This window comes from Ruditapes philippinarum, unplaced genomic scaffold, assembly GCF_026571515.1.
Source record: "Ruditapes philippinarum isolate M1 unplaced genomic scaffold, ASM2657151v2 ctg3443_1_1_1_1, whole genome shotgun sequence".
Lineage (NCBI taxonomy): Eukaryota > Metazoa > Mollusca > Bivalvia > Venerida > Veneridae > Ruditapes > Ruditapes philippinarum.
Genome location: NW_026857227.1, coordinates 114,690 through 142,309, shown reverse-complemented (window position 1 = coordinate 142,309; position 27,620 = coordinate 114,690). Strand labels below are relative to the sequence as shown.

Sequence of the window (27,620 nt, the reverse complement as noted above, 5' to 3'; positions counted from 1 at the left end):
CATTGCTTTCTTTAAGTCACTGTTTAAACATTTTTCAAAAAAAATTTAAAATGTTATAAAACTCGTTTGCCCTTTCTAAAAACAGTAAAATATTTACTGCTTCTGAGGCATAATGTGTCTTTAAAACGAATGTCCATCAAATAAATAAGGACTCTATGAACTACAATAAGAATGTGGTGTTTGGTAGAACAAGCAGGCAAACCAAAAAAATCAGAGCTATCATAAGTTTATACAGAATTTATTTAAGCTTGATTGTATAGAAAGCTATAAAGCCAAATGACACACCTGGAACCAACTGAAGAGTGTGAATTTATTTTGATAAAGGAAGCAATGGCTTGCCCATGATCAGGTTTGAACTTACACAACTAGCAGTTCCTGAATTACTAAATCTGATGTGGGGTTCTTTATTTGCTCTTGATAGTGTTTAAGTTCACAACTAGCAATTCCTGAATTACTAAATCTGATGTGTTAGCCATGCTATCGCTAAAATCATTTCCAGAATATACTTTTATAAATTTCTATAAACAATATTATATAGGCACCAAAGACTACTACCTTTATAGTATCACTGAGCTGTTTTAATGTTTCTTCATATTTTGGAAGTAATGGTTTAACATCATCTTTAGAGATTTTCAAAGGTCGTAATGTACCTTTACCGGCTTCTCTTACCATCTTCTTAAAGTGGAAAAACTGAAACAAACAAAATGAAAGTCTTTTCTAGTTTTTTACAATATAATTTTAACCCATTTTTGGCTTGCAGCCGTTTCATTTGGAAAACTTGTTCCGGTTAGGTGGTTTCCTGCTTACATCTGTTGGTGCATGATTGAACGGGAAACCAGCTGCAATCGTGCCAATCGCAACTTTTCGGCCTTTTCCATCATTCTTCGGATTAATGATAATAGCCGATGTAGTTTCGATTGCAATCGTGACAATTGGGCGATTCCGTCATACTGCGGAATCAGACGAAGTAATATTACGGAAATCTAAGCTATTTTAGTTACTTCGGTAATCCCAGTTTGTTTATATAAATAGGATTTCTATTTTTACTTGATTTATCGGTTTAAACCGTAATAAATTATAAACAAAATTGTTCCGTTTCAATTGTTTTTCAAGACGCAAAAGTTAGTTTCTTTTATAATTGTTTTTTGTCTGTTTTATACAATAGAGAATGGTGACTGTAGTAGTATTCCGTCTTCAAAGGGTGGTCCTGCTTACCAAATCACTATGATCAAGTTATATTTAGATCTACTGAACGCAATTCAACTTATTGGTGAGGTAATCTAAAAATAGCCCATGCATATCATTAGACTTGCCACGTGCTGATCGTGTAACATAGTTGATACATGCTTATTAATTGGTACCACGTAACGAAGTATTTTAGTGCATTTACTTGTCTATAAAGCAAAGGAATGATTTTGCTGCGAAAAAGGGGAAATGAAATGTGCACCCTTGTTTTCCTTCAGTATCACGTTAGTATTTTTACGATTGATCATTTTCTTTATTAGTTTATACAATAGAGAATAGATTCAAATCGGTTTTTACAAAAAATATTCGGTTTCCAAAAAAAAAAACCAACTAAATAACCTTTATGATATACAAATACCGTAATTCAAAAAAAATGTGATAATAAATTGAAACCAAAAAAAAAAAAAACAATTTTAAAGGGTTGGGATGAAGGCACAACTGTGCAAGCCTTTCCTTTAAAAAGGAAACTTTATTTAATTAATACATACGTTCTTATAATTACAGACGATACAAATATATGTGTGCCTTTTCAATACTCCCTTTAACATAACGTTAAATAACCACTATAAATGCAATAGGACAGCCGTAACACATACAAATATATCCTAGATATGCATGTACATATGTATTCTAGATATGCATGTACACATTTATCCTAGATATGCATGTAAACATGTTTTCTAGATATGCATGTACACATTTATTCTAGATATGCATGTACACAAGTATCCTAGATATGCATGTACACAAGTATCCTAATTATGCATGTACACAAGTATCCTAGATATGCATGTACACAAGTATGCTAGAAATGCATGTACACAAATATCCTAGATATGCATGTACACATGTATCCTAGTTATGCATGTACAAATGTATTCTAGATATGCATGTTCACATGTATTCTAGATATGCATGTACACATGTATCCTAGATATGCATGTACACATGTATTCTAGATATGCATGTACACAAGTATGCTAGAAATGCATGTACACATGTATTCTAGATATGCATATACAGAAGTATCTTAGACATGCATGTACACACATATCCTAATTATGCATGTACACATGTATCCTAGATATGCATGTACACAAGTATCCTAGAAATGCATGTACACAAGTATGCTAGAAATGCATGTACACAAATATCCTAGATATGCATGTACACATGTATCCTAATTATGCATGTACACATGTATCCTAGATATGCATGTACACAAGTATCCTAGATATGCATGAACACAAGTATCCTAGATATGCATGTACACATGTATCCTAGATATGCATGTACACATGTATCCTAGATATGCATGTACACATATATCCTAGATATGCATGTACACATATACACATGTATTCTAGATATGCATGTACACAAGTATCCTAGATATGCATGTACACGTGTATTCTAGATATGCATGTACGCGTGTATTCTAGATATGCATGTACACGTGTATTCTAGATATGCATGTACGCATGTATCCTAGATATGCATGTACACATGTATCCTAGATATGCATGTACACATGTATCCTAGATATGCATGAACACAAGTATCCTAGATATGCATGTACACAAGTATCCTAGATATGCATGTACACAAGTACCCTAGATATGCATGAACACAAGTATCCTAGATATGCATGTACACATGTATCCTAGATATGCATGTACACATGTATCCTAGATATGCATGAACACAAGTATCCTAGATATGCATGTACACAAGTATCCTAGATATGCATGTACACAAGTATCCTAGATATGCATGAACACAAGTATCCTAGATATGCATGTACACAAGTATCCTAGATATGCATGTACACAAAGTATCCTAGATATGCATGTACACAAGTACCCTAGATATGCATGTATGCATGTATCCTAGATATGCAAGTACACAAGTATCCTAGATATGCATGTACACAAGTATCCTAGATATGCATGTACACACTAACAAACAATATCTGTACCTAAGAAACAATCTCTGCATCTTGCAAATAGATAATAGTCAATAGACAAATATAATTCAAAGTACATTGTATTTTTTTTAATTCATAGCAAACAATAATACCATTCAAAATAAATTTCAAACTTCCATACCTCTTTCTTTTGTAATAGAGTAAATGCAGACCCTTCCTTGCCAGCTCTAGCTGTCCTACCAATACGATGTATGTAAGTCTGTATGTATGAGGGTGGGTCATAAGATATTACATATTTCACTGTTGTTATGTCCATTCCTCTAGCCATGGCATCTGAGCACACAAGGCTATAAACAGGTAAAATATAGAATTAATTTATGGCATTGATAGAAAATGTTAACTTCTTAAGACTATTTCTGATCTTCTTCAGATATTGTAAATTTAGATATTGTGATTTAAGATATTGTGAATAATTATACGGTCTAACTTGCCCATGTGACCACGTGTATAAAGCGACTTTTGTCTTAAACAACCACTTTAAATCCCCCCTGATCATTTTCTCTCTATATCTTTAATGTATTAAGCGACTTTTGCTCAACGTGACCAGCGACCGCTAATTAGTCACCTAATTAAGATAAAGCTTTTTATTAAACAACCACTTTTACCTGCCAAGTAATTGTATTTTTAGAAAACGCCGCCTTGTAATGTCACAAGTGTCAACAATCAAACCACAACCAATAAACATGTGAAAAACTCTATTTCCCAAACCGTTTTAGCATATGCAAATGAAGTTAAGTATACGTGTGATGTGTATTATCCAATAATATCGGATAAACAATGCAACGCTCAGCCCCTACTGAGATGGTGTATACGCTTCACTTGTTGACACTTAGACTGCATTGAATTGACCTTTAACTTGATCAGCAATTAAATTTATCGTAACAATTAGATGTAGTTTTTTTTTTATTTCAAATGAAAAAAATGCACAACAGAAAACATCTTCACTAATATGGTTTTTGTGTTGGAGACAAGGAAAAACAACGGAGAAGTTAACAAATTCTGGAAAAAATGTCAAACATGTACGTAATGGATCAAAACTGTTTTGCACCTCGTTTTGTCAATTAATATCAGAAAGTTATTTTTTACATTTGCATCCAATTAGATTATCAGGGCGTACTAATTATTTAGCATTTATATAAAAATGAAGTTGAAAAACATTCCTACCGCATAAGAAAGATGTCATTTATAAATTTTAACTTTTATATCATGCTGTCTTAAGAGACAATTTCCTTAAGCGACAGTTTTGGGTGTTTCCCTTGCGCAGTCGCTTAATACACGTTTGACTGTATTGTGAATTTTAATATTGTGAATTTGAATATTGTAAATTAAGATATTGTGGCTTAATATATATTGTGAATTTAGATTTGTAAATTTCAGATAATGTAAATTTAGATATATGACAAATATAGATATTGGAAATTTAGATATTGAGAATTTTGGAATTGTGACTTTAGATGTTGTAAATTAGATATTGTGATTTTAGATATTGTATATTTAGCTATTGTGAATAAAGATATTGTTAATTTAGATATAATGAATTTAGATATTGTGAATAAAGATATTGTTAATTTAGATATTGTGAATAAAGATATTGTTAATTTAGATATAATGAATTTAGATATTGTGAATAAAGATATTGTTAATTTAGATATAACGAATTTAGATATTGTGATTTTAGATATTGTATATTTAGCTATTGTGAATAAAAATATTGTTAATTTAGATATAACGAATTTAGATATTGCAAAGTAAGATATTAAGAATTTAGATATTGTAAATATTCATTATTAAGTAAGATGTCTTTAATTATCATCATATTGCATCTATCACAATAATAACAAACTCATGCATGACATTCCAACAGAATTCCTTTAATGGTTAAATAAGCTATGAAATTTCATACAAACCCTTAAACATATGAAATATTAAAATTTATGCAAAATCTGAGGCAGTTAATGGACCAAAAGCTGACACCTTATAAAATAGACTCACTTCAAATAGTCAAATAGAAATTATAATGTTACAATATTTAACTCACATATCAATTTTGCCAGCCTCAAATTTCTTCAATATAGCATTTCTGCGTGCTACATGTATACTAGAGGAGAATTCTTTGACCTCAATCCCTCCATATAACTTGATTAACATAAACAACCTGTGACAAAATATACAAATATAAATAAATTAAATATCTAAGAAAAACATTCCATTCATTAAAATTAACATAAATAATCTGCAATATAAATTTACAAAATGTAAATACATTTTGTATACAGAATCAAATATCTAAGATAATCATTCCATTAACTAAATGAACATAAAAATTTGCAATGTATATACACAAAATCAAATATCAAAGGAAAAGTCATCCGGTTTAGTTTTTGTAACACTCTAAAATTTAATGCCCCAGTAATGGGAAATGAACCTGCCTGAATTAAAGCCCTGACAAATTGTCGTAAATTACCTGTGTGTTGACTCTACAGAATTTGTGAAGCAAAGGATGTTTCTATACTTAAGATGATGAAGAAGATGTAGTATAATCAATGGTTTTTCACCACTTGTCGTTTCTATGTAATATTCCTGTATAAAAAAGAACTTTTATCATTGTTAATGGTAATAATCATGACCATTGTAAAATACCTATTCAGTTCAAATACATTGAAAGAACTATCCAAACTTTATACTTTATTCCAATCTTTCTTTGGTTATTCTAAAACTCTCAATTAATATATATTTATATAACAATTAAAAACAAATTTTAAGAAATATAAGCATTATTTCTTCTTCAAGGTCAGATATAATTGCTTAGTAGCTTTAATAGGACATAAAAGGTCACAAGCTAAAATCAAACATAAATACTTAATGGATAAAATCAGCATTGTTGATTAATAGTTAAGTACACAATAAGAATTGAAATGGCTAAAAACATGACATTAAAAACATAGGACATAAGAATAATAGGAAATGAATTGGTAATGGCTTAAAAATGACATGAATTGGTAATGGCTTAAAACATTACATATGAATTGGTAATGGCTTAAAACATTACATACTTGGTAATGGCTTAAAAACATGACATAAATTGGTAATGATTACAAATTGTCTACCACATTTATTTACAAACAGACAATTAACTTACTGATAAGCTAGATGGGGTTGCGTATTTACCCACAAAGTCACCAGGTTTCTCGACAGTCTTGCTATTTTCAATGCTATTTGCATCACCTACATAATAAAATCATTTCTATTGAACTGAATGGAAACAACATTAAAAACATCAATTGCCAAAAAACAGGTCACAATATGCAAAATAGCCCTACCGCATTAGTCATGCAGCAGATATATGGTGATAAATACAGTAAACTTCATTTACAGCGAACACGGTTATAGCGAACATCCGGTTATAAGGAACAAATTATTTTGGCCCCAATTTTGCCCTTCTTTATTTCATATAAAAACATACGGTTATAGCGAACACGGTTATAAGGAATTATCGCTTATAAGGAACTCATTTCTTCATCCCAATTTAGATAAAAGTACAGAAAATTTACACTTTTATAACGATCTCCAATATATCGGCTATCCGTAAATATTCAACTTTCGTTTCATTGGTATGGATTAAAACTCGGCTGAATGTATCGTTTTTTTGATGTATGTACTTCAATACACCTATGAAAATAAATTTGTATAGCAGTACATAATAGGTTTCTATTTAGGATATGTTTAGTACGAGTTCTTGTCACTAAGATAAAACAGTTATTCCTTTTATTCTATCAATTTTTTATTTAATAGTTTTGCCCGACCAGTAATTAAAAACACAATTATGCCACTGAAAGAATCCATCAATTATGAGTTATTCAACAAAAATAAAAAAAAAGTAAAGGAGAATAATCTATTCTAACACTCCACGTGATTTTGTCACTATAGACAAAGAAGGATAAAAACGGTGTTAAACTGCCAATAAATACTGGTTAGGGACTACTTGGATATGCGTCTGTTATGTTTTCACCCTCTATTATATAGTTGACAAAGCCTTTTAAAGCATCCATAAAAAGAAATTTTATTTATATTTTCAGTTCTTATTACAAATGTATGTTTTTTATTTCATACAATACTGAAATAATATCTCACATACACTAACGCCACATATTTGATCCATATCAGTTAATAAATATTTTGACAAAACGGCGCCAATCCGTAAGCAGCGTAATGACGTCATCCTAAGTAAACAACTCATTCATAAACAAGCTGACGTTATTTCATACATACATGAATGATAAAAGGGGCACTGATGTAAACACAATCTTCCTTATTTTATCATGTTAGAATTGAAATAATATCGGTCTTAGCCGTGTTTATCGGCTATTTAACACAGGTTTTGTCGTTTTAACGCGAAAAAACTCACCCCTCAGGCCTACAGCCTTTGTGGTCAATTCCTATGCATCAAAACTCCAAACTGGTGTTAAATAGCCGATTAACAACGCTGATTAACAACGCTAAGACCGATATTATTTCTTAAATATATTACCCTCAGGTTTATTGTCAACATTATTTGTTTCTGAGTCACTCTCTAAATCAGCATCATTGTCAGATTCCTTATCAACAGATCTCTTTGCCAGTTTATCTCCACTGTCCTGTCTTTCGTTGAATGTTTTAGACTGTGATGGTTTTATTCCAGTTTTGACAACAGATGTAAACAACTTTGGCTGGAACAGACTCAGCTGTTGAAGTTTTTCAGGATTCTGTGACAAAGTTGCGGAGTATAGAAGTTTCTGTAACTGTAATTTAGAAATAAAAGTGTAATAATATTTCAAGAGACTGAATAACTTTATAATAATAATTATTGTTTTTTATGTACAACTGTATGATACTGAATCGGGCATCAAAAAAATATTTTCAGTCACTCATTCTGCAGGACAAGTAGTTTCTAGATCCAATGTGTAGACAACATTTCTCTACTTGTTCTGCATAGAGTTCTCTTAAATTCTACTTGTAATTACATGCGGACATGTGGAATATTAATTTTAAATTTTTGTGAATATTACCAACATAATCATCAATAGTTTTACAAATCTTATATTGTTAACCAATTCACTTTCACAAAAATTGTTGAAAAAAGTTAACAACATTTTTCTCTTTCAAAAGACTACTTTTACTTACAGGTACATTTGATGGAGGCGCATTAGTTAATATGAGCCGCGTCATGACAAAACCAACATAATGGGTTTGCGACCAGCATGGATCCAGACCAGCCTGCGCATTCGCGCAGTCTGATCAGGATCCATGCTGTTCGCTTACAAATCTATAACAAGTAGAGAAACTGATAGCAAAGAGTATGGATCCTGATCAGACTGCGCAGATGCGCAGGCTGGTCTGGATCCATGCTGGTCGCAAAGCCATTATGTTTGTTTTGTCATGACGCAGCTCATATGTTTTTATTTGTAATTCAATATTGTTGGAAACTATAAACTTATTGTAACACTGTCCATTCAATTCCTGGTACTCACTAGTACTAAACAATAAGTGTAAGTTTTTTATTAAAGGAAACAAGAGGGCCATGATGGCCCTGAGGTCGCTCACCTGTATATAGCCCCCCCCCCCCCCCCGGCCCAATTTTTACCCAAGGGCTTTTATTTGTTTATTTGAACAGACTTGGTAGACACCCATAAGAAGATGTTTCATGCAAAACATCTAAGTTCTAGCTCATTGGGTTTTTTAAAAGAAGATTTTTTAAGTTTTTACTATACACATAGAGTAAAAAACAATGACACCCCTCGGGCAGGGCCAGTTTTGACCCCTGGGCTTTTATTTGAACAAACTTTGTAGATATTTACTTAAAGATGTTTCATGCTTAATATCTAAACTCTAGTTATTTGGGTTTTTTCAAAGAAGATTTTTAAGTTTTTGCTATGTATATAAGGAAAATCAATGACCCCCGGGGCGGGGCCAGTTTTGACCCCAGGGCTTTTATTTGAACATACTTGGTAGACACCCATTAGAACATGTCTCATGCTAAATATCTTAGCTCTAGCTCTTTGGGTTCTTTAAAAGAAGATTTTATAAGTTTTTACTATATGCATATAAGGAAAATCAATGACCCCTGGGGAGGGGCCAATTTGGACCCCAGGGGTTTTATTTGAACAAACTTGGTAGACATTCACTAGAAGATGTTTCATGCCAAATATATAAGCTTTAGCTCTTACAGTTCTTTAAAAGAAGATTTTTTAAGTTTTTACTATATGCATATAGGGAAAATCAATGACCCCCTGGGGCGGGGCCAATTTTGACCCCAGGGCTTTTATTTGAACAAACTTGGTAGACATTTACTAGAAGATGTTTTATGCCAAATATCTAAGCTCTAGCTCTTACAGTTCTTTAAAAGAAGATTTTTTAAGTTTAAACTATATGCATATAGGGAAAATCAATTACCCCCCAGGGCGGGGCCAATTTTGACCCCAGGGCTTTTATTTGAACAAACTTGGTAGACATTCACTAGAAGATGTTTCATGCCAAATATCTAAGCTCTAGCTCTTTGGGTTCTTTAAAAGAAGATTTTTTAAGTTTTTACTTTATGCATATAGGGAAAATCAATGACCCCCTGGGGCGGGGCCAATTTTGACCCCAGGGCTTTTATTTGAACAAACTTGGTAGACATTCACTAGAAGATGTTTCATGCCAAATATCTAAGCTCTAGCTCTTACAGTTCTTTAAAGGAAGATTTTTTAAGTGTTTACTATATGCATATAGGGAAAATTAATGACCCCCGGGGCGGGGCCAATTTTGACCCCAGGGCTTTTATTTGAACAAACTTGGTAGACACTCACTAGAAGATGTTCCATGCCAAAAATCTTAGCTCTAGCTCTTACAGTTCTTTAAAAGAAGATCTTTTAAGTTTTTACTATATGCATATAGGGAAAATCAATGACCCCCCGGGGGCGGGGCCAATTTTGACCCCAGGGCTTTTATTTGAACAAACTTGGTAGACACTCATTAGAAGATGTTTCATGCCAAATATCTAAGCTCTAGCTCTTAGGGTTGTTTAAAAGAAGATATTTAAAGATTTTTCTTTCGGTTGCCATGGCAACCAGAGTTCTGCATGGAATTAAATTCTTTGAACAATTTTTAAAGGTGACCACCAAAGGAACATTCCTGTGAAGTTTGGATGAAATTGGCTCAGTGGTTTATGAGGAGATGTCATTTAAAGCAAAAGTTTACGGACGGACGACGGACGGACGGACGCCGGACGAAAAGCGATCACAAAAGCTCACCCTGTCACTTTGTGACAGGTGAGCTAAAAAAGGCTTGCCCCTGAAAGGATTTAATCAAATGAGGCCAGCAATCCTTAGATGACTAGTCTGACGCTTTAATCATTTAGCCACTCTCGAGGTTCACTGTAGAACTGAAACCAGTTGATAAATAAATCACCCGACACTAAGCCCCTGCTGATGTGTCATAATATATTTCTTTATTTACCTCTAAATTTGAGGTACAACATTCTTTATGTAAAACATTAAAGTGAAAGAATACAACATGTAAGTATAAACATTACTGGCATTTCCATCCTCTGACAATAAGACGCGGTAAGAGGTCCCGGCCGGGGACGACATCTATACACGGAGTTCTCTACCTGGATCAACCAATCTTGTTTTATCTCCTCCATCATTCTGTCAGCTTCATCTATCACCTGTAGATTATATAGAGCATATCAAAGAAAATTGAGCCGTGTCATGACAAAACCAACATAACGGGTTTGCGACCAGCATGGATCCAGACCAGCCTGCGCATCAGCGCAGTCTGATCAGGATCCATGCTGTTCGCTTACAAACACTATAACAAGTAGAGAATCTGATAGCGAGCAGCATGGATCCTGATCAGATCGGCGGACGTGCAGGCTGGTCTGATCCATGCTGGTCGCAAACCCATTATGTTGGTTTTATCATGACGCGACTCATATTTTAAATTTATACGAAAGTATTTTAGTTCGATTGTGTTGGAAGCTATAAGCTTATTTAAACACTCTAGAATCCGTTCCTGGCACCAACCAGTACTAAGTAATGAATATACAGTTTCATGCTCAAGGAAACAACGTATTGCCCCTGATCAGGTTTAAACCCATACGGCCCGCAATCCTTAGATAACTAATAAGACATGTTAACCGAAATCAAGAAATATTATTTAAAACAGAAGTTAATTGAGTAAATTTAAGTATAATAGAATAAGCCTATGGTGAGCTGTAATGTATCATCATGTGTCTTTGACATTAAATAAACGATATCTGTTTGCTTTGCATGCATGATCAAAATATTTTTCAATCAGTGCACATCAGCCGCAACATTTTCATGAGTCGCGAGGCCATAAGCCAAAATGTACGATCTGGTCTTCACAAGTGAAAAATAATTTAATTATTACACATAAAACAAACTATTTTTCTACTTATTTCAAGTTTTTTTGTGGTTTTAGTCGCATTTACATTACTTTTGCCATGTAACCACATGTACAAGCTTTAAGAGGAGAAAAACCATAGGACAGGGGTAGAGGGATATAATCTTTTTCTATAAGTGTTTCTTTAAATTGTAAAAAAGTTAATCTAGATACAAACCAGGTATCGAAGATGTCCCAGATTGAAGCCTTCTGTTTGATTAATATGGTCAACAAGACGGCCAGGGGTTGCAACAATTATATCAACCATACTGTGATATCCTTGTAACCTAGGATACAGTAAACATACTTGTATAAATATACATGTATTTATATGACAGATCATGATACCACCTGAAACAACTACAAATGTGAATGTATTACTATAGTATAAAATTACATCTACAGTATAGGGTATTGAAAATGATTGTATATATTCTAACACATTCCTATTGAACATAGAAGGACCAAACTTGTGTGTAAATATATAACAAAATTTCACAGGCACCCAGCACGGTGTTGGGGTAGTGTATAAAGTAATTCTAGAAAAAAATATTTATATTGTACATGTATATAGTCTATATATTATATATACAGTGTATATATTTTTTCTAGAATTACTTTTTTCTCTTCCCCAACACTGTGCCAGGTCCCTGTGAATAAAATCACTGTTGTCGATCTATTTTTACATATGTCACGTAACCTTTATAATACTATACCCTCTTGTATTTGACCCTATTAGCTCATCTGTTCAGATAAGCCTCCTTACCTAAAAAAAAAATATTTAAAGAATTGGATATTTCACATTTCTACAAAGTTCTAATAACAAACCTTTTCTTGACGAGTGACTGTTGTTCTGCAAGCAATGTCTTCTGACCAATCATCAAACCAACCTGTTAATGAAAAAAAAAACATGTTTATTTAAAGAAGCTACAATGAGGGTGAAGAGACTTAAAACATTAATTTTTTAATTTTTTGCATTCAAAATAGTACCCAGAAAATCCATATTTTGGCTATATTATCTATAAATTCACCAATTTCATGAGTTTTTTTTTCCAAATTAAAACATAACAGACCTGTTTCCAAAAGAGTGAGAAAAAAACACTTTACAAAAAAAATAAAAAACAACAACAAAAAAACCCTGACTATATATGAGTTGACAAACTACATGTTATTACACATACAAAAGGCAGAATGAATTTCACCTTTATGCTAACTGAAAGATTAAATATCATCATCCCTGAAAACCTTAAAATTTAGTTTTATTTTCAGAAGTTCTATATAGGTAAAGAGTAAAATTTACTGCAAACATGTAAAATTGTAAAATGCCTGATATTCAAGGAAAATATCTTAATTTTTTTTACCTACACAGCATTTTACAGAATCATACCTTCAGATCTGTACCTTCACAGTAGGTCTGGAAGACTTTGAATACCTGGGTTGCTAGGTCTCTCACTGGCAACACTGCTAGGGCTCGAACTTCGCATGTTACTCTTGACCTCAGTCCCTGTACAGAAATAATTTATAAGAAATTTAGTACACATTGTTTCAATTGGCTACAATAAAATATACTTTTTACATGGTTGCTTTGAAAAGAAAACATAGCTTACAAAACAAAGTTTGTTCACTTTGCTCCAATTCTCTACACCAAAATATTAGCCGCGTCATGACAAAACCAACATAATGGGTTTGCGACCAGCATGGATCCAGACCTTGACCTTGACATGCTTATGTTGGGTCATTTTGATCTACAGAAGAACTTCTATGAGTCAAACCTCGATAAAACGTTTTTCTTGATGTGTCAAAGTAAAACTTCTGTGACCCTGTGTCACATGACAATAACACTGGATATATTTACAATAAACTGGTTATCTGCCTTTCCTTCTGTTACACCATTTGTAACTCACTTTCATACATGCATGAGCATTTTATTTTTATACATATTATCATATATTTAACTTTCATTTATCTTTCAAATATGTTTTCGTATGTCAAACAGTTACTGATACTAACAAAGTATCACGTATTATTTATTTACCTATTACATGTATAATTAACAAAACAAAATGAAGGTGTTGGTGATGAAAAAATACCTGAATAATTGGTAGAACAAAAGCTAATGTTTTTCCGCTTCCTGTTGGTGCGGATACACAGATGTCACTTGGTCGGTACCCTGCTCTGCCTATATGAAAACCTGTACTGCTGGACTCCAGTAAGGCAGGAATTACATGTCTCTGGACTGAAAAATAAACAAAATATAAGAAACATGAGAAATATTTGAATCTTAACAAATATTTAAAGATATACTATGCTCATCCTGGAGTAAATTATTTTCATCAAAGAAATTTACTGAAAACTATAAATTCTTACTGAATATGTCTAATTTAGATAAAGGAATTAATAAAGTATGTTTGTGAAGCTGTGCTCTCTATTACTAATCATTTTAAGTTGGTATTTTCCTAAAAAAAATTTAACTAGAACTATCACTAAATGTGATTAATACCCCCACAAGTCTGCTTCGGAAATGAGGATGTTACTAGAAACAGAATACCTTGTAAAAGAATTGAAACATAGAGTTATGGTTGTGGGCAATTAAAGATAATTGTGGTTCATGTATGTTGCATTTCCTTTCAATGTGGTTGGCCATTGATGAAGTTTAATTGAATTACTCTGTAATAAGTCCAAGAAGACAAAGAAAAAGAACAAAGGGCAATAACTCTATAAATACTGAAGATAGAGTTATAGTTCTTGTGCACTGCACTTCCTCTTATTGTGCTTGACCATTGTATGAAGTTGTTTTGGATTCCAACCAGTACATTTTAAGTTATGCTCCGGACAAGGAAAAGTATTAAAGGGCAGTAACTCTGTATTTTGTCAAAATGGAGTTATGGCTCTTGTGCACTGCACTTACTTTGAATGACCTTGACAACTGTATGAAGTTGTACTGAATTCCAAACAGTAGTTTTCAAGTTATGCTCTGGACAAGGAAAAGTAACAAAGGGCAATAACTCTGTAATTAGTCAAGATGAAGTTATGGTTCTTGTGCACTGCACTTCCCCTTATTGTGCTTGACCATTGAATGAAGTTGTTTTGAATTCCAACCAGTAGTTTTCAAGTCATGCTCTGGACAAGGAAAAGTAACAAAGGGCAGTAACTCTGTAATTAGTCAAGATGGAGTTATGGTTCTTATGCACTGCACTTCCTCTCAATATGCTTGACCATTGTATGAAGTTATAATGAATTCCAACAATAAGTTTTCCAGTTATGTTCCGGACAAAAGAAAGCAATGGAAAAGTAACAAAGGGCAATAACTCTGTAATTAGTCAAGATGGAGTTATGGTTCTTGTGCACTGCACTTTAACTTATTGTGCTTGACCATTGTATGAAGTTGTTTTGAATTCCAACCAGTAGTTTTAAAGTCATGCTCTGGACAAGGAAAAGGAACAAAGGGCAGTAACTCTGTAATAAGTCAAAATGGAGTTATGGTTCTTGTGCACTGCACTTCCTCTCAATGTGCTGGACCATTGTATGAAGTTATAATGAATTCCAACAATTAGTCTTCAAGTTATGGTCCAGACAAAAGAAAGCAATGGAAAAGTAATAAAGGGCAATATTCTGTAATTACTTTAGATAGAGTTATGGTTCTTATGCACTGCACTTCCTCTCAATGTGCTTGACCATTGTATGTAGTTATATTGAATTCCAACTATTAGTCTTCAAGTTATGGTCCGGACAAAAAAAAGAAGGCAATGGAAAAGCAACAAAGGGCAATAACTCTGTAATTACTTTAGATAGAGTTATGGTTCTTTTGCACTGCACTTCCCCTTATTGTGTTTGACAATTGTATGAAGTTGTTTTGAATTCCAACCAGTAGTTTTCAAGTTATGCCACGGACAAGGAAAAGTAACAAAGGGCAATAACTTTGTAATTAGTCAAGATAGAGTTATGTTTCTTATGCACTGCACTTCCTCTCAATGTGCTTGACCATTGTATGTAGTTATATTGAATTCCAACCATTAGTCTTCAAGTTATGCTCCGGACAAGGAAAATGCAACGGACAAAAAAAAAGCAATGGAAAAGCAACAAAGGGCAATTACTCTGTAAATACTTTAGATAGAGTTATGGTTCTTGTGCACTGCACTTCCCCTTATTGTGTTTGACAATTGTATGAAGTTGTTTTGAATTCCAACCAGTAGTTTTCAAGTTATGCCCCGGACAAGGAAAAGTAACAAAGGGCAATAACTCTGTAATTAGTCATGATAGAGCTATGGTTCTTGTGCACTGCACTTCCTCTCAATGTGCTTGACCATTGTATGTAGTTATATTGAATTCCAACCATTAGTTTTCAAGTTATGCTCCGGACAAGGAAAATGCAACGGACGTCTGGACCGACCGACCAACCGCCCGACCGACCACCGGGTGACTCCTATATACCCCCCCCAAACTTCGTTTTTGGGGGTATAATGACACTATTAAATACCACCTATTAGTGTGTAAACTTTAAAGATATACTATGTGTGAAGTCAATACATATTTATTCTTATAATTTTTACAAAAACACTGTAGCAACTATCAATATTGTCTTTACAGTCTTATATCAAATTTGAGCATTATATATCTTTAAACCTGCATTTAAATAAATTTAAAGGAAACTGATTTTCATCTTATATGAAGTTATATCACAAATAATTATATTGTTATTTATTTTCATTATTTGTTTGTTTTTTCTTTCTTTCTTTCTTCTTAGTTATTAATTTAATTTCAATTAACTCTTACATGTCTTACAGTCCTAAATATGACTGCAATAAAATTGATGTAAAATTGATTAATATTATGTGTAAATAAGTAAAAATATTAAACCTGGAAAGAAATGGGTAATTTTATTTTCCTTCAGCTTTTCTACTAGATCTTGTGCTAGGCCTGGCATGTCTGAGATAGGTAATTTATCTGAGCCCAAATCTGAGGATATAATACTTGGACTTGACAACCATTCTGGTAATACACGCTTCACCTACAAAATAAAAAAATCAATTCATGCCTATTATCTAAGAGGCATGCCTTTAATGAATAAATAAATTATTTAAGAAATAATATATCCCAAACAGTGATTTTATCGCTCAATAACATCACTGTTTGGAGTTCTGGTGCGAGGAATTATATCACGAAGACATAGCCCCGAGTGATATAATGATGCGTTCGAACAACCAACAGTGATGTTATCCAGCGATAAAATCATGGATTTGAATATATCATTTTGATTCTAACACGACATCAATATATAAATGCTGCCGTACCTGATATAAAGCAAAATTGTGCCTGATTTGTTTCCATAATTATTTTCCACTCATTTTTTTCTGGTATGTGACGTCACATGTATAATGATTACGTCACATATCTTAATATAGAATGTCAACAGTGATTTTATTGCATTTTTGGTTCTTCTATATTCAATAGGGAAAAAATGCGGTTCGTGTTAGAATAAATGGTTATACAAGAAAACTGAAGAAAAATATAACCATAATTTTAAGAAATGTATAAAGGTTCACAAATCACATTTGAATAAATTTTACAGTCAAATCTGACTCCATCACTGTAACTTATATTAATTGAGATTGGATTGCAGGGAATAAGGCCGAATTCAGCCACAACAATTGTGAAATGAGGGCCCTTCTGATTGTCCTCCAGTGTCAAATTCTTCTGACATTACATGTACAAAGTAACACTACATCAGGTTTTTTTTCCCAGGATTTGGGAACATGACCCAATGTTTTGTTCAAAATTGGGAAAAAATGCATGACTTAAATTTTGCAGTGATAACTTGAATGCAAAGAATCACTGTCTGGAATGGCATATTTAACATTTAAGCTCTAAAATAGTAGAGAAGCCCTATTTTCAAAGATTTTAGAATTTGATATTATTTTGTTCTTAACTTTCAATTGGGAATTTTTTCCAGTGGATTAGGAAAAATATACTATTTTTAATTGGGAATATGACCGAATATGGGGCAGGGCTATAAAATAAGCCAAAAATAATCCCTTATCCCTGTACATGTACAAAGTAACATACACATGTGTTTGATTACATCAACCAGGTTTTCCTTCATATTGTTCTCAGCAACATGAATAATATGAATTCTAACACTCACGTGATTTTGTCACGATAGACAAAGAAGGAAAAAAAACTGGTGTTAAACTGCCAATAAACACCGGTAAGGGACTACTTGTATATGCGCTGTTTTGTTTTCACCCTCGATTGTATAGTTTACAAAGCATTTTAAAGCAACAATAAAAAGCATTTTTTTTTATATTTTTAGTTCGTATAATGTTTTCTTTTCATACAATACCGAAATAATATCTTACATACACTAACGCCACATATTAGATCCATATCAGTTAATAAATATTTTGACAAAACGGCGCCAATCCGTATAAGCAGCGCATTGACGTCATCCTAAGTAAACAACTCATTCATAAACAAGCTGACGTTATTTCATACATACAAGAATGATAAATGGGACACTCACAATACGACGTAAGTTTTTATTGTTGAAAACTTGATAAAATAACGTTTTTTCTTATTATTTCTTTTGTTTAATAATTTCTACACAACAGTAAGGTGCGAAAATCGAACAGCGTTATACGAAGACTGGCACCAGAAGTTATTTCCGCTTGAAAAATAACATTAGTGATTTTCCTTATTTTATTGTGTTAGAATCGAAACAACATCGGCCTGAGAGGTGTATATCGGCTATTTAACACCGGTTTTGTCGTTTCGATGCGAGCAAATTAACCACTCAGGTCTACGGCCTTCGTGGTCAATTCCTGCGCATCAAAACTCCAAACCGGTGTTAAATAGCCGATATACACTTCTCAGGCCGATGTTTTTTCTTAAATAAGCAATGTTTATTTCGTCATTTATACAGCATATGTAGCATTTACATGTATAGTATACTTTGAGAACTTCTTATATTTCTATCATCAATTAGTGCCCTATTAAGGTCACTAATTGACAAAGATGTTTAATGATGAAGAAATGTCAGAATTACAAAAATTTACCTTTTCTAATCGAGCAGGACGAACGTTTCCAATGACAGTAAAACCTCCAATCTCTGTCTCTTTTTCTGTTCCCACATATGGCCGTTTGTCAACTTCATCTTTATCAACTTCATCTTCAGAATCCACTTTCTCGTCAACCTCAGTAATATCATTTTCAGCAATGTTCTTTTCTACATCTATGTCCATATCATTAACTATTGCATCTCCCTCTTCATCAAGATCTGAACCATGTTTGTGCTTTTGTTTTTTATGTTTTTTGTGCTTAACATGTTTGTTAGTTTCACTCTCAACTTGTTCTGTTTCTTCTCCAAGTTTTCCTTTCTTCAAAGGTGTGTCATACTCTGTTTCATCAGTACCAACACTACCATTTGCAATACCTGTATCACTATGTTTCCTTTTCTTCTTCTTTTTCTTTTTCACAATATTTAAGTCATCATTCTCCTCAAGTTGAATTTCTAAAGATATTTCTAATTCTTTGTCCTTTCCTTTTTCTTTAGCTTTCTTTTTCTTCTTTTGTTTTTTCTGTTCATGAAATTCCTCATGTTCATTTTCACTTTCTTCTGATATGGTCACTGTAGTAACATTATTAACATCGTTTGTGTCATTTTTTTTCTTTAGACTCTTTCTCCTAGCTTTTGCCTCTTTTTGCAACTTTTCTAGAATATCTGACGCTTGGTTCTTATTAACATCTTCTTCTGATTCATCTCCAAGGTACCTAAAATATCCATAATACTTATTAAAGAACAAACTCTAAATACCATAAATGTATTAAAGCAGCATGCATCCAAATGAGCGAAAAATATTTTGACCCTTTTTTGTAATTATCGTGGGTTATAAGTGACATTGAAATTGTATAAATTGCTTGCTTTTGATTACTATATATTATAATTATACATTAAGGTATTAGGACCCTAATGGGCGCTGCTATCAGGAACTAAAGAATTGACATCATAGGTCAGATGTATACCTTAAAGTACACCTGTATGCAAAATTTAAACAAAGTTTACCGTACGGAAATCAAGTTATGGCCACTTTTCTGAACTCAAGCTAGGATGTTATGAGGGCCCTTTTTTAGAAATGAGGAACCTTTAAATAATCTGCAATAACATTCTAATGAAAAATGTTTTCCCATGAATTTTTGGTAAGAAACAAATAGTACCATTCAGCTAACAATCCACATAAGCAAAATTATGGTTTCTACTTAAAATTTATGAAATCTGTATAAAAATGTTACCCTACCCCACCCATTTTTACCACATGTCTGACCATTTTTCTACTTAGGGAGCCTAATTCAAAAAATTCTTAAAATTTACCCAAATGAGTGCCTGTTTTCAAAGTTTCCCTAAATTTTTAAAAAAGTATATTGGTTGATCTTGTAAAATATGAAATACTTTTACCGTCTAGTTTTGATTATATTACACTTTGAAAATGTCAGGTACCATATTTATTACTAGATTTAGCATAATTTAGCCAATAAATACCTATATAAATAAAAAATTCAAAATTAAACACTTTTTTCTTTCCATATGGGACATGAGAGATACATAAATAATGTTAAAAGAAAAAAAAGAAAGAAAAAAAAAGTTGACCCTTCTGGGGATTGAACCCATGGCCCTCATTTTCAATGTAGTTAACAGTAATTCTAGCCTATTTGAATACTCTTCAAAGCGGAGGTAATGCATTAGGGTGCTAATACCTTAAATTTCAATTTCAAAATTTTCATAAAAATAAGCATAAATCTGGAGGCGTGCTGCTTTAATATGTAGATTCTAGACAGTGGGAAACAAAGAATGAACTGACCATAATAAGTTAACATCAGCTGCAAAATACATATATACACAACAGTGGCAATACCCATGCATGTGTATTACAGGGTTTTCATTTTTATCTGAAGCAACATATATGATATGTGCCTACAGATTAACCCAGGGGTCATGTGGGATATTTTAATCTACAAGCCAAAAATACAACCAATTTTAGCTGATGATATGTATAGCCAATCATCTTGATGTGGTAGACATTTGTGCCAAGTTATCGTAAAACTCTTCAATGCATGACAAAGTTATAGTCCGTACACAAATGTGGGTACCTATATAACCTATAACCTGTAATTGTGATAGCAAAATATAAGTGTGACATTGACCTTTGAATAAAGGATGTGGTTCTTGGACTCGACACAATGTTGTCATGAGATAAACATTTGTGCCAAGTTATTTAAAAATCCCTCAATGCAAGACAAAGTTACAGTCGGGACATGATTGTTAACTATACAAAAGTCAAAACCATCCTTTTATCAGTGATTTTCGTGTGAATAGACTTGTTGTTGATAGATATATGAAGATCCAAAAATGATGTACTAAAATTTCAAGAGTTCATTTTACTACAGGTAAGTTGTAGTTGTAGAAGTAACAGTAAAAACTTTATCCCTTAAAAAATAAAGCATAATCAGTAAAAAATGATATTTTTTAAGGAAAATTCTAAGATCAAGAGGAGATAAATCTGAAAATATTGGTGCTAGTGTTATGAACCTTATCACAGAAGATGTAATTGATGATAAGGAACATATATTTGAAGTATGAAGTTGATCCCTTTAGAAATAAAGAAGTAACCGTAAAAAATAATATTTTCTTCGGAAAATTCTACATTCAAGGGGAAATAAATCTAGAAATATTGGTGCTAGAGTTATGAACCTTGTCACTTAAGATGTGGCTGATGATAAGGACCATATATTTGAAGTTTTAAGTTGATACCTTAAGTAATGAAAAAGTTATAGTGGAAATATTTTACTGCACCAAAACATTAATCTGAAATCTGGACACGGGAGCCGGGGCAAGTAGGACAGCTCTTCATATATTTCGTGCAGTCAAGCTAAAAAGTGTCATAGGTAGCACCTTATTTCATAAACCAAAATTAGGCAAGCCTATGAATGTGGAAGTTGGTAAAATTATTGTTCATGGTCTATTTTACATTTTAATCTGTAATTTGGTATTTTATGTACTGCTTGCATGTATTTCGGTTCCCTGTCCTATAATTCCCATAGGAGACCAGTCTACGCATCCATTGTCAACCAGCATTACTTGGCTCCTATTGTTACCTTGTAAGTCAAAAAGTTTGGTTTATTGTTGGAATACCCAGCCTTTTATCATTGAGTTACGGTGCCAAGAAATGATAGTGAAAAATTCGCTGTTATTAATAAGGTATAGACGGTACAAGTCGTTACCCGGTCTCAAGTGAATCCGGCCCTAAATTAGTCAATCCGGCCCCAATTCAATCTGATATCTGGTCAACCTGGCCCTATTTTTATTATTAGTTATTTGCCACAAATAAAAATGTGGGGCAAAATTGACTTGAGGCCGGGTTAACTTGGGGCCAAGTTGACTGTAATTTGGTATAGATATAAATGGATCTGAAAACTTTTGTCAGAAGTACTGTAATTGACACATCGCAACTTTTCGAATTACAAAATAACGATACAAGCCAAGGAATTCTGATTGAAAATGAATGCGTAGACTGGTGTTCTGCTTACTTTTATTGGAACAATAATAGGACAGGTCACAGGGAACCAGAATAAATGAAATCTGTGCATAAAATACCGAATGACACTTTTAAAACGGTAAATGTCAAACAAAAATGAACAATTATTATATGCTATTTCATGGTATAAGAAAATCGAGCGTGCTTTGAGGCTTTGCATTTTTTTGATGGGTGCTGTGTCTTCAAAAACTGGCTTGGGGTGAAGTGTCTGATCAATGATGTACAAATACCCTAATATATTTTGGACCGGCAGCACAAAATACCCAAATATAACAATATTCATTTTTTTGGTATATAATACAGATTATAATGGGAGAATGAATCAATATTAATATGGGGAAGTCAAAGAATTTGTGGCCCAGGGCTTTGGCTTGCCCGTCTATAGACTACTATTGTATGATTTAAAATAAAATCAAATAAAAAACAATAAAAAAATAAATAGAATTCAATACCTATCAACTGGGATATATGATCGTATGTCCCAAATATCAATGAATTTTTCAGTGTCAATTCTAGTCTGGCGCGGCCATTTACAATGTAACTCAATGATAATAGGTAAGGAATTCGGATAACGGAACAAATCTCAACTTTTCGGATACATAATAATCGTCGAGTGTTCCAAGTGTAAACAGAAGCGGTGCATGAAATACCGAATGACACCTTTAAAACGGAAAAAAAATTAAAGGAATTTTTTTTTTAACGACTTCCCCATTCATAGGCTTTGCCTAATTTCATATTAAAATAATATGACATAGTCAGCTATAACTTTCATTCATTCTGTAAAATGGGCAGTTCAGATGTTGTAAGAAAATAAATTTGTGACATTAGCTTATCTAGGTTCATTACTTGCAAATTAAAATAAAAATATGATTATACGGGGAAGTCAAAGACCGGGCCCGCGAAGCGCGTCCGGGCTTTGGCTTGCCCGGCTATAGACTACACGTGAATATTTAAAAGAAAATCAAATAAAAAACAATTAAAAAATATATAGAATTCTATACCTATCAATGAAATTTTCAGTGTCAGTTCTAGTCGGGCGCCGCCATTTACAATGTATGTCAATGATAATAGGCGGGGTATTCGGATAACGGAACAAATCTCAACTTTTCGGATTAGTAATAATCGTCGAGTGTTCCCAGTGAAAACGGAAGCGGTGTATATGTAATATCGAATGACACCTTTAAAATGGAAAGAATTAAACGATTTTTTTAACGACTTCCCTGTTCATAGGCTTTGCCTAATTTCATATTACGGCTTTGGCTTGCCCCGCTATAGACTACATGACTGTGTAAATTTAAAAAGAAAAAAAGAGAAAAAAAATATATAGAAATCTATACCTATCAGCGAAATTTTCAGTACCAGTTCTTGTTTGGCACTGTAATTAAAATAAACACATGATATAAAAGAATTTTTATGGCTTATTTTAGAAAAAATTGGATGAAGTGTCTTACTGATTTTGGGGGGTGAAGTGTCTTAAGGGGTTAAGTGTCTTCAAAATTTGAGGGGTGAAGTGTCTGGAGGGTGAAGTGTCTTGCTACAAATTTTATCTAGAGTATCATAAAAAAAACAATGGCTAATTACTTGGTCCAGTAAACCCCTATGATTACCTTTCAACGGCAAAGAGTGACATGTTTATTTGACGTATGTAAAGACGTAAATCTTAAAATAGTTTAAAACGACATGTTTTGGCCATGGGCGCAGACATCTTTGATTTCAAAACGAGGCATTTCCGGGATTAATTGACCAATCATACGTTGCCAAATGAGCTTCCGGCTAACGTAACCTTGACCTAAGTTTTGACAACATGATAACTTGTAGGAAGAAAGTTCCGTCTGTCAGTCCGTCTTTTGGTCCAATGGGGCCTGTAGTTAAAAAAGTATCAGAGAACAAAATGTCTATTTTGTCTTTCCAATTGATTTTCATGTTGTCTGGACTAACAGTAGCATATTTTATGACATATCGATACATGCCGGCGATCCTAGTTTCTGTTTTTGATGGAAATAACCAGATTACGTCATCAAAAGTTTTGACAACTACGGGAACATCTGTCGTTAAACGAACGAGACAACAAACAATGCCACAGAATTCAGGTTTCATTTTTATAAGCATTCTGTCTGCTTTTTTCACTTTTACAGGGTTAGAAAAATCCCAATGCATTTAGTCCAGGTAGACAGACGTTAAAGACATAATAAAGTAACTTAAAGCTTTAATTAACACACACTGTACCCCCTTGGGTGTCAAATGTCACAGGGTCAGAAAAAACGTACAACTATTGACCAATGAATATACCATTCCATGACCTTACTGACTGAGCTATATGGCTTCTTTCACATTTTTATGCCCCCACCATAAAATGGCTGGGAATGATACCCCTGTTCCGTCATTCTGTCATCATCAGTTTCCCTTCTTTATCATAGTAGCCGTTGCACACATTCAACTCAAATTTGACATATGGATATATCATGAGAAAATACAGGTCAATCTCGAATTTGGTTATCATTTGTTCCGATTATTGTTGACTGAGTTATGCCCCTTGATGAAATTTTCATCTCTCCAAAAGTATCACACATTCACTCAAATTTAACATATGGATATGTCAAAGGAATGCGCAGGTCATGTTCGCATCTGGTCGTGGTTCGATGATTTTTGACAAGAGTTATGCCCATTTCAATTTGAAAATATTATATTAAATTTTCAGTTTCTGTTCATAATCTCCCAAATAGATCTAGTTATACATATTCAACTCAAATTTACTATATGGATATGACAAATGAATGCGCAGGTCAAGTTCGAATTTGATCATGGTTCGATGATTTTTGGTAGAGTTATGCCCCTTTCACTTTGAAAATAATATTATATTTTCAGTTTCAGTTCATTATCTCCCAAACGGTATTACACATTCAACTCAAATTTGACATATATGAATTTGTTAAAGATATGGGCAGGTCAAGTTTGAATTTGGTAATGGTTCAATGATTTTTGGCAAAGTTATGCCCCCTTTCACTTTGAGAAAAAGAGAAGGAAATTTTTAGTTTCCCCTCATTACCTCCCCAATGGTGTACACATTCAACTCAAATTTGACATAAAGATACATCTTAGAAATATTAAGCAGTTCAAGTTCGAATTTGGTCGTGGTTCAATGATTTTGGACAAAGTTATCTCTTGAATGTTGGAAAATTTTTGAATTTTCAGCACTCGAAACTTTTGTGGAAATGTCCATTTACAAAATTCAGCAGGTTAAAGGGACTCCTCGGAGGTTTTGAGATTTCAAATCGGACTGAGAATTATTATGAATAGCACAAACATATGATTTTCAATGTATAATTCTTAGTTATATTTTATTTATATTTCTGTTTTAAACAGCTTGTGTCGATCTATTTGAAAAAAAATTGAAATTTTATGTTTTTAGCCTTATAAACCTCAGTGGAGTTCCTTTAAGGGATAATTTCTTGTTTCACTTTGATACTAAAGAACTTAATGGCTCATTCCATTTTCTATTTACAGAGGTAAAACAGGAAGCTGTGACAGCCATGAACATTGCCATGGATATGGAAGCTCAAGGAAAACATGATAAGGCTTTGAAACTATTTCAGCATGCGTTGAACCTTGACCCGTCTCATGCTGATATTCTAACTGCTTTTGGTGAATTTCTTGAACATCATGAGAATGATATAGCAAAAGCTGAACAATTGTATAGTAAAGCTTTGTTACTTAATCCTGAACATTCAAAAGCATTGGAGAATAGAAAAAGAGTGCTGCCTTTAGTAGAAGAAATTGATCAAAGGATGTATAATGCAATAGATAAGAAATTGAGTTTATTGTACAAAGTGCCGAATAATCATCCTGGTTTACGGAGACAAAAACGCGAAGCATATTATCAGCATATATTTCACACAAATGCAATAGAAGGAAACACTTTAACTTTGGCACAGACACGTTCGATCGTTGAAACAGGTATTGCTATTGGAGGTAAATCTCTCGTTGAACAACAGGAAGTGCTTGGGTTAGATGCTGCGCTAAGTTACGTGAATAATACCTTATTAGGTCGCATTGGATCTATAACTTTAGAGGATATATTACAAATACATAAACGCGTTTTAGGTTTTGTTGACCCACTTGAAGGTGGACGATTGAGACAAACACAAGTTTTTGTTGCGGATTTTGTTCCGGCACCACCGGAAGACGTGCCGGCTTTAATGGAAGATTTTATCAATTGGTTAAATACAGAAGAAGCTTTAAGTTTACATCCTGTTGAGTATGCAGCTTTAGCTCATTACAAATTAGTTTATATCCATCCGTTTTACGATGGAAACGGTCGAACTTCAAGATTGTTAATGAACTTAATTCTAATGCAGGCAGGATTTCCGCCTGTAACTATTAAAGTGGAAGATAGAGCACGATATTATGAAACTTTAAATGAAGGAAACCTCGGAGATCTGAGAGCATTTATTAGATTTATAGCAGAGAGCACTGAAAGAACGTTAGACGAGTTTTTGTTAGCATCTGTAGAAAATGCAGCATCAGTTTTACCTGAAATATCAAACTGGAGACCAAATAAAACAAAACCTTCGCGTGTTATATATGCGGAGGCCGAACCATGATGTTAGGGAAATTAATCACATAAAATTATTATTTATTTTGCTATCTGTTATAATATATCTTATTGTGATATTTTAATGTGAGTCATCCAATGACTGTTGTTTATGTTTTAAAGTGCTAGCCCGGGTCTTTAAACTGCTAGCCCTGGTCTTTTAAGTGCTACATTGGTCTTAAAGGGACTCAGCTGAGATTTTTTGACGTTAAAGAAAAGCAATTTTTTTTTTATTGCATTTGAGTTGTATTAATTTAATGTTTAATGAAAATCGTAGCATGTGTAAAGATGAGGAGGTGCTGCAAATATTGTTGATGTATTTGAACTATTTCTAAATACTATAATATAGTATATATACAAAATGGGAAAGCTTGTAGCTCTTACTAAAAGAAAAACCTTCAGGTGTACTTGACTCTTAATGAAAATATTGAGTTCTAGTATGATATTCAGGAAAATTGTTTACCTCTGATATGAATGTATTGTAATTGTTTTGTTTACTTAATTTTCTTTGGGAAAGTTATTTTCATTTTACTTGCTCTTGCATTTATATTATTATTGTTTAACCACATCAAACCATTTTCTCAGTGTGTTTATTAGATACATGCTACTTAGTCAACATGACCCTCAGGATTTCATGGCTAGAGAACACCCTGATTGTATAAGTGCTAGTTAAAAAGTTGATAAGACTTCGTAAAAAGTATAGGGTAAGGTCACTGGAACCAAAAAAACCCAGAAAATTTATTTATCTAACTTGAACATTTACAGTTCATCGTTACATACATGCACATAT

At 33.1% G+C, this 27,620-nt stretch overlaps 2 protein-coding genes across 2 annotated transcripts; one reads left to right on the top strand and one right to left on the bottom strand.

Moving 5' to 3' along the window:
* Nucleotides 1-555: 555 nt before the first annotated feature.
* On the bottom strand, nt 556-23,981 carry LOC132749117 (ATP-dependent RNA helicase DDX51-like; the record flags this gene model as incomplete). Its single annotated transcript, XM_060738802.1, is given in 14 exon segments — nt 556-690; nt 3,354-3,519; nt 5,271-5,387; nt 5,697-5,812; nt 6,372-6,457; nt 7,761-8,010; nt 10,782-10,916; nt 11,832-11,940; nt 12,482-12,543; nt 13,041-13,157; nt 13,744-13,889; nt 16,511-16,661; nt 18,706-19,420; nt 23,847-23,981. Coding segments are annotated over 14 exon segments (2,328 nt in total), but the record flags the coding sequence as incomplete, so codon positions are not given.
* Nucleotides 23,982-27,620, top strand: LOC132749118 (protein adenylyltransferase FICD-like). Its single transcript, XM_060738803.1, has 2 exons — nt 23,982-24,329; nt 25,744-27,620. The coding sequence occupies exons 1-2, from the start codon at nt 24,044-24,046 to the stop codon at nt 26,838-26,840; spliced, it is 1,383 nt and encodes a 460-aa protein (XP_060594786.1). The 5' UTR covers nt 23,982-24,043; the 3' UTR covers nt 26,841-27,620.

Bases quoted from the DNA above. Each gene is read 5' to 3' on its own strand.
- LOC132749118 (XM_060738803.1), top strand. From the start codon at position 24,044: ATGATAACTTGTAGGAAGAAAGTTCCGTCTGTCAGTCCGTCTTTTGGT. The intron at 24,330-25,743 runs GTTTCATTTTTA...TTCTATTTACAG, and splicing joins AACAATGCCACAGAATTCAG to AGGTAAAACAGGAAGCTGTG.